General features: G+C 54.0%; 1 protein-coding gene across 1 annotated transcript in view; it reads left to right on the top strand.

Moving 5' to 3' along the window:
* The window catches only part of SLC2A1 (solute carrier family 2 member 1), a 29438-nt gene extending 22272 nt beyond the window's left edge, over positions 1 to 7166 (top strand). Inside the window, exons 3-10 of the mRNA XM_047084635.1 lie at positions 1761 to 1921; positions 2070 to 2310; positions 2919 to 3081; positions 3176 to 3363; positions 3608 to 3712; positions 4170 to 4271; positions 5481 to 5684; positions 6078 to 7166. Of these exons, the coding sequence (XP_046940591.1) occupies positions 1761 to 1921; positions 2070 to 2310; positions 2919 to 3081; positions 3176 to 3363; positions 3608 to 3712; positions 4170 to 4271; positions 5481 to 5684; positions 6078 to 6278 (1365 nt within the window). The 3' untranslated portion in view covers positions 6279 to 7166. The remainder of the gene's footprint in view (positions 1 to 1760; positions 1922 to 2069; positions 2311 to 2918; positions 3082 to 3175; positions 3364 to 3607; positions 3713 to 4169; positions 4272 to 5480; positions 5685 to 6077) is intronic.
* Positions 7167 to 8323: the final 1157 nt, after the last annotated feature.

An 8323-nucleotide genomic window follows, 5' to 3' on the forward strand; every position in this document is an offset into this window, starting at 1 on the left:
GCCGAGAGCAAAGGTAGAGATGGTGTTAGGTGGGGAGGTCAGACTGATACCTGGCAGGAGCCTTGATTTTGAATGATGGGATGCAGGGTTGGTTATACTTTTGTCAGTGATCTGACTTCCCTTGGGTCAGTACCAGAACATGGTGGGGTCCCTTGGTTCAGTGAACGTGCCAGGAACCTTGTAAGCACTCTACGTTTCATTACTCCCCTGCAGCATGATGAAATAGATATTGCTGATGTCGCCATTTGAGATGAAATAATTTGCCCTCGGTCCCAGTTGAGATAAATGGTGGAGCTGGGATCTGAACTCAATTGTTGTCCAGGTTCCTAACCCCTACACTCTGTCTGGCTTCCTTGGGACATAAGATCTTTAGGTCTGCCTTCCTCCTCTCCCCATTCCTGTGTCAATCTGTCCTCACCCCCTAGAGCCCGGCCTCTGTCAGGTGTCTCCAGACTTGGGACAGATCATGGCAGCAGGGCAGGAAGAAGGTAGAGGCCAAGGACCCGTTGCAACTGTGCGGCCAGGCCCAGCATACTCGATGAGCATTCCTGGGACCAAGAGCCTCGTTCTCCCCTTGGCAATTATGGCTTACCCACCGCATGCCTTCTGCTAGACCCCCGGGGCTTGGGAGGATTAGAGAGGTTCAAGGGCAGTGGCATGCAGGTTGTGTAAGAGGCTGCATACTGCTGCGTGCACATGAACTTGCAGCATGCATGTGCAGAGGGGTGCCAGGATGGACTAGCTACGCAAGTTTGAGCTGCAGGTGGTTGAAGGGAAAGAGGGACATCCAGGTTTGTGACTGGCTGAAGCCAGGAATATTCAGATCATGTGAGCACTAGTATGTGTGTGTGATGGTGCATGTACACAGGAAGCTGTTTCTGGGTATGTTGGGCCTGTGCCCAGCTACGCATGTGGCTGGGTGGGTCTGGCCAGTCCCGTGGCACTGGGTGTGTGTCTGTGTTGCCTTAGAGTAGGGTGAACGTGCTCAGGCACAACCGGTGGATCAGGTAAGGCCCTCCGTTGGGCGGGGGCGGGGGTAGTGGGCAGGCCTCTAGGACAGGTGTTTCCAGTTCCTGGAACTGCTTCCTTGTCCTTAGCTTTCCCCATGCCTCCCAGCTCGGCACCCTGGAGAGGGGAGGAGGCCATGGGTCCTTCAGGGTGTAACTCCCACAAATAGCTGGGCCTGGGGGTCAGAAAGCAATTTGCACAAGTCTCTGGAGCATGTCTTATGTGCAGGTTGGTCACAACAGGCCCTAAGTGTGAAGTCTATGAGCCTTCCCTTCATCCCAGAGCGTCTGGAACGTGGAACCATCTGTCCAGCTGTATTTCCTTCCCAGCAGGGGTTTGGGGACAGGGCCCAGGTGGCCAGAGCCTAGCACCTTAGGCACTTTGAAGAGAAAAGGGGCAAATGGGAAGAAGCACTTTCTCCCTGAACCTGTCTCTGCTCTGTGCCTGAAGTTCCACCATTGGTCATTTGCTGTCCACTCCAGCAAGTTCTGTGGAACATATGAAACCATAGAGCACTGGAAACCACACCTGGGGGAAGCAGGAGAGCTGGTGCCACTCTGGAGATGGAGCCCATCCCCTTGTTTCTCACCTGGGGAAACTAAGGCCCACAAAAGGGAGGGACTTGGCTCAGTGACATGCAGTGAGTTTGGGGTCTGGCCGGGTGCTGGGCCCTCTTTGAGGGGGCAGTGCAGTGCAAGGGGAAAAGGAGGCTGGGTCCCGGCCGACTCAACAGGCTGCTTCCCCCACTGCAGGTGATTGAAGAGTTCTACAACCAGACTTGGATCCACCGCTATGGGGAGAGCATCTTGCCTACCACGCTCACCACGCTGTGGTCCCTCTCCGTGGCCATCTTCTCTGTAGGAGGCATGATTGGCTCCTTCTCTGTGGGCCTTTTTGTTAACCGCTTTGGCCGGTGAGCAGAAGGGGTCCTGGCCCTGGCCAGGGCATCCCAGATGGGAGTGGGGGAGACTTCCCTGCCTGTTCAGGGTGTTGCCTATGACCTAGCCCCTGGGAATCTGGGGAGATCCAGGCACCCACCTGACCTGTGACCCCACCCCCAGACGGAACTCAATGCTGATAATAAACCTGCTGGCCGTCCTGTCCTCTATGCTCATGGGCTTCTCGAAACTGGCCAAGTCCTTTGAGATGCTGATCCTGGGCCGCTTCATCATCGGTGTGTACTGTGGCCTGACCACAGGCTTCGTCCCCATGTATGTGGGGGAGGTGTCCCCTACGGCCCTCCGTGGGGCCCTGGGCACCCTGCACCAGCTGGGCATCGTTGTTGGCATCCTCATCGCCCAGGTAAGCTGGGGCTGGGTCTCCTTGCCCAGCACTGCCCCCACCCCACAGCTTTGGTGGCCCTCCTGTGTCCAGATGACACCCTGATCAGAGTTGTCACCCAGACTTCCACAGCCCCGCAGCAAGGGATAGCCTCGTGCACACACCCTAGTAGGCACAGGCCCCAGAGAGCAGTCTTGTCACTCACAGTTCCGCCAAGGCCTCCCTGGTGTGAGCGCATGTCCCAGATGACTTGGCCCTTCTGGTCCCAGCCTCGTGACCTGTCCTTCCCCTGGGGAGCCAGCCACAGGGAAGCCCCCTGGGACCCCCACATGCCAGGTTCTCTGCTGCCTGCAGGCCTTGAGGCCTTCCTTGTATACACTACCCTCTCTCTAGAAGGCTTTCCCTTTCCCCTCCCCAAAGTTGTCCCGCCGCAGAGTGACAGCCCCTATGCCATGTGCCATTTGTCCTCCCACTATGCTGTGAGGTCGGTCCTCCTTTCTTCATGCGACAAATGAGGACACTGGGGTAAAGCGGCCGCTGACACCACGGAGGCCACTGGGTGGGGCGGGCTCGTGTGGGGGCGGGGCTAGGGCACTCAGGGCGGCTTTCCCCACCCCTGCTGCCCGCAGGTGTTTGGCCTGGACTCCATCATGGGCAGCGAGGAGCTGTGGCCCCTGCTGCTGAGCGTCATCTTCGTCCCGGCGCTGCTGCAGTGCGTCCTGCTGCCCTTCTGCCCCGAGAGCCCCCGCTTCCTGCTCATCAACCGCAACGAGGAGAACCGGGCCAAGAGCGGTATGGGCGGGGCTCTGCCCTCTCCCCAGCCCCCCTCCCGCCCCGGCCTCCTTCCTGCTCTGAGCCACCCCCACCTTCCCTCCGGTCCCCCCAGTGCTGAAGAAGCTGCGCGGGACGGCTGACGTGACCCGCGACCTGCAGGAGATGAAGGAGGAGAGTCGGCAGATGATGCGGGAGAAGAAGGTCACCATCCTGGAGCTGTTCCGCTCGCCCGCCTACCGCCAGCCCATCCTCATCGCCGTGGTCCTGCAGCTGTCCCAGCAGCTGTCGGGCATCAACGCTGTGAGTGCCCCTCACCCACCCTTTCCTTTGGGCCCAGCCAAACCCCGTGGTCAAGTGTGTGCTGTGAACAGATCCCAAACTTAAAACAGACAATCCCCTTCCAGTGGAGCGGCTTTCCTTCAGAACCAAAACCCAGACATGTCCCCTTCATTCTACACTCACCCGTGTCCCACACCCACAGCGACGGAGGTGGGGAAAGAGCCACGGCACCTGGCCAAGTCCCAACAAATTCTCTGTCCCTTAGGTTTTCTATTACTCCACAAGTATCTTCGAGAAGGCGGGGGTGCAGCAGCCTGTATATGCCACCATTGGCTCCGGCATCGTCAACACAGCCTTCACTGTTGTGTCGGTGAGTCTGCGTCATTGCCCACCGCCGGTCAGCTGCCAGGGTCCAGCTCAGGGTGGCCCCAGGGCCTTGTGACCGAACGGCAGCATTTACTGCAAGCCAAGCAGTGTGTCAGGTTCTTCCTGAGTGCTGTGTCGTCTCATCCTCACAAACCTGTCAAGTTCATTACTCATATCAAACAGCCCATGACACTGATGCTCAGAGAAGGGCAGCGGCTTGCCCAAAGTCACAGCCAGGATGCTCCGCTGTCTGGCTCTCTGGGGCTGGCTCTCACCCCCTGTCCTGCTGCCTGGAGTCAACTCTCTGCCCCTCAGATCCTATGTGGTCCTTAAGCTGAGCCCCACGGAGGAGGCAGTGCTGTTTGGCTTTCTCAACACTTGGGACGAGCCTCTAGATGGGGGGCGGGCGTGGTCAGAGAGGCACTAGGAGGGGGTGGCACTGACTCTGTCTCTGCCCACAGCTGTTTGTGGTGGAACGAGCCGGCCGGCGGACCCTGCACCTCATAGGCCTGGCTGGCATGGCAGGCTGTGCTGTGCTCATGACCATCGCACTGGCACTGCTGGTGAGTTGCTCCGCTCTGGGAGACAGCAGGGGTTGGGGGGAAAGCTCACGACAGCTTCTGATCCGAGTGACTGTGTCAGCCCCAGTCTGGCCAGAAGCATCCAGAGACCAGGTAGGGGCTGCCTTCTCCCTAGTTCTGCCCCCTTCTCCCCAGCCCCATGAGCCTGGGTATGGCCTTCTGGCTCCCTAGATTGTCTCCTACCCACTCACATCCTGTCTTGAACTGGCTCCTCCCTGTTCCGTGCTTTCTCACCACAGCACCTCTGGCCCCAGGACCTAAGGCCCCTTTCCCCAGGAATTGCTCTGCCCAGTACTAAGTCTTCCAAAGTCTTCAACTGTGACCTTAGTTCATCTTCAGAACAGCCCTAGAAAGTATTCCCCTCCTTACCACCAAGATATGGAAACATGCCTTTTCTCAGTTCTCACCCCTGCCAGGTGTAGTTAGTATTCCCATTTCACAAGTGAGGAATTCTAGTCCTGCTGAGGTTAGTAACTCAGCAGATAAAGGACAAAGCCAGGAATCGACCCCAGGTCTGCTGGCCCCGAGCCTGTGACTAATCACTGTGGTAACCCTGTGCCAGGCACTTCACATGCACGAACCCTCCTTTGTCTACCCTCTGGGCAAGGAAGCAACAGTATGCTCATTTTACAACTTAACCAGAGCGTAGAAAGTCTGGTGATAGCTGAGAGGTCCAGCACGCAGCAGGTGATGTGTGGCAGATCTGGGATCAGACCCAAAGCCTATACCTTTTCTACTGTGGCCTCCTCGAAGAGAATGAGGATATAGGACCACATGCTTTGGGCCTACTCTGCTGGCCCTGAGCTGGGCACCTTACAAACTCTTTAACACTTAGTCCTAGGAATGCTCTTCCACAGCATTCTGCTTCAGGTGGACTGCTCTGCATCTAGAGCCAGGGGACCACAGGGACCTCTTCTTAGCACCTTCCATGTGCACACCGCATTACCATTCCCAGAGGGTAGGCTTGAGCTCACAGCCATTCTGCAGGACTTAGATCATTTTGTTCAGATGAGGAAGCGGAGACCCAGTGGAGGGAACCTAAGCTATGTGGCAAATCCAGGATCAGCCCCCAGGACTGCCTCCCAGCCTAGGACTCTTACCCCTGCCCTGGGCTACCTCTGCAGTTTTGGTTTCCTCTGAGGATCCATAACAACCTAATCTAACTTTCCACCCTTCTGTTGTCCTCAACAGGAACAGCTGCCCTGGATGTCCTATCTCAGCATCGTGGCCATCTTTGGCTTCGTGGCCTTCTTTGAAGTGGGCCCTGGCCCTATCCCATGGTTCATTGTGGCTGAACTCTTCAGCCAGGGTCCTCGCCCAGCTGCTATTGCTGTTGCTGGCTTCTCCAACTGGACCTCCAATTTCATTGTGGGCATGTGCTTCCAGTATGTAGAGGTGAGAACCCTGCACTGTCCCTGCTCACCATTGCTCTCCTGCATGCAGGACCCTGTGCTGCTCTGCAAAGTGCTCTCCCAGCTGTTCTCATTGGAATCCTGCTGAGGAGGAAATTGAGGCTCAGAAGCCCAGGTCACACAGCTAAAAACAGACCTCAATTCCAGGGTTCTTTCCTTAGCTTTGAATTGTCTCTATTCTGCTCTACGGTGGGACCCTGCTCCCTGGAGCCCATCACATGCCAGGTGCAGGCAGTCTCATTTAATCATCCCTGCATGCCTGGGCCGTGAGTAGCTGTTCCCTTTTTCAGATCAAAGATCAAGTCCTATAAGCCAAGGTCCTACAGTCAGGATGTAGGATCAGTACTCCAACCAAGTGTATGTGTGTGTCTTTCAGCAACTGTGTGGTCCATATGTCTTCATCATCTTCACCGTACTCCTGGTTCTGTTCTTCATCTTCACCTACTTCAAAGTTCCCGAGACGAAAGGCCGGACCTTCGATGAGATTGCTTCCGGCTTCCGGCAGGGAGGAGCCGGTCAAAGTGACAAGACACCCGAGGAGCTGTTTCACCCCCTGGGGGCCGATTCCCAAGTGTGAGGTGCCCCACACCACCAGCCCGGCCTGCTCCCAGCAGCCCCAAGGATCTCTCGGAGCACAGGCAGCTGGATGAGACTTTCAAACTGATGGATTTCAGCAGAGCCGGGCCTGGGGCTCCTTTCTTCAGCCAACAGTGATGTCCAGAAGAATAATAGGACTTTAATGGCTCCAGGATTTTAACAAAAACAAGACTGTTGCTCAGATCTATTCAGATAAGCAACAGGTTTTATAATTTTTTTTATTACTGATTTTGTTATTATTTTTTTATCAGCCAGAGTCTCCTGTACCTACACCCAGACTTCACTCTGAATGGCTCAGTACCTGAAGGTGGGGACCAAGTCCTGCCTAGACACTTGCCTTCTTTGCCACGCTAATCTGTAGGGCTGGACCTATGACCAAGGACATACTAATCAAACAACGAACTATGAGGCTTCTACCCCAAGAGGTAGCTGTGGCCGCTCTCTTCTGAGGCCTGGATCTCCCTACCGTAATGGTTAGGCTCCACTAGGGTTCGCCCATACCCATCCCTTCCTGCCCAACCACTCAAAGTAATCTTGCCTTGCCTGAGACCAGTTGGGAGCACTGGAGTGCAGGGAGGAGAGGGGAAGGGCCAGACTGGGCTGCCAGCTTCTAGTCTCCTTTGCACTGAGGGCCAGACGATCACCATGAGAGGAGGGCCGTAGGAGACTGAGAACTCACTGCTCAAGAAGACATGGACACTCCTGCCCTGCTGTGTATAGATGGAAGATATTTATATATATTTTTTGGTTGTCAATATTAAATACAGACACTAAGTTATAGTATATCTGGACAAACCAACTTGTAAATACACCACCTTACTTCCTCTGTAACTTACCTAAACAGATATAAATGGCTGGTTTTTAGAAACATGGTTTTGAAATGCTTGTGCGTTAAGGGTAGGGAGAATGAGATGGAATGGGAGCGAAATAATGGCTATAGTGACTTTGAACTTTGTGACTTGAAACCCAGTCCCTTCCAAGGAATGAACACCCACTATTGCTTGTCTAGGGTCATACTACCTTCAAGGCATCTGAGCTCCTCTGATCTCCAGAAGCTAAGCAGAGTGGGGCCTGGTTAGTACTTGGATGGGAGACCCTCCATTGCTTAAAAATCTGTCTAATCCCTATTCCCCAGAGAAAATCTAAATATCTTGGCATCCAAGACATTCCTATTTTCCTTCACATGATAGTTGGTATTCAAAAAATGACAGCTATGTGCTAACCTTGATGCTCAGGCCTTGATACACATTATCTTGAATGTGAGGTAGGTACCATATCTGCCTTTGAAAGGCTCAGAGGTTATGTGCCTGAAACTTCCAAGTAAGTCATGCTAGAACCCCTACTTTTAACAATTACACTACACAACCCCTACCCCATAGCTGATTTCCTCTAACCTTTAAACTAGGAAATGACCCCTCTGATCCAGCTTACATGCTACTGGGGCCTCTCAAAAGACTTCTTACCCCCTTTCCCACCCAGGAATTTCAAGGGCCTCCTCTGTTCCTTTCCTATGGCACTGTACTCTTGCACCCTTTATCTATAACTCCTAATTTTCCCCTTGTATCAATGTCATAGAAAGTCAAATTTGGTTCATCTGTGTCTTCAGCACTTAAGGCAGGTTTGGCACACAGCAGGCGCTTGGAAAATAGTTGATGAAATAAAGCACTAAGGGTATTTGTCCCTACAGACTCAGAGGAGAAAATCGGGGGAATCTGCCTGTAGAAGCCTTTATAACTGCAGTCAGGCAAAACTATAAAATTTCCTTGGCACCAAGAGTGATTGTAAGGAGGGAGTGAGGAGGGAAATGGAACTTAGTAAATGGAAGTGTCTATGTATGTTATTAGTTACAAAGAATCTGAGGCGTTATCTATCCATCCCCATCTCACAAATGAGGGGTGCGATTCAGAGTAATGCCCGGCCTGAGCCTGAGGGCTTAAAGCGCGAAGGGTGGAGGCCACGTGAGGCGTTGCGTGGGATGGAGAAAGCCTTGTGTGTCTCCAAAAATCTAACGCTGAAAGCAAGATA

The sequence above is a fragment of the Lynx rufus genome, unplaced genomic scaffold, assembly GCF_022079265.1.
Source record: "Lynx rufus isolate CCGP_SWC_20201006 ecotype Redwood Valley unplaced genomic scaffold, mLynRuf1.p SCAF_2, whole genome shotgun sequence".
NCBI lineage: Eukaryota > Metazoa > Chordata > Mammalia > Carnivora > Felidae > Lynx > Lynx rufus.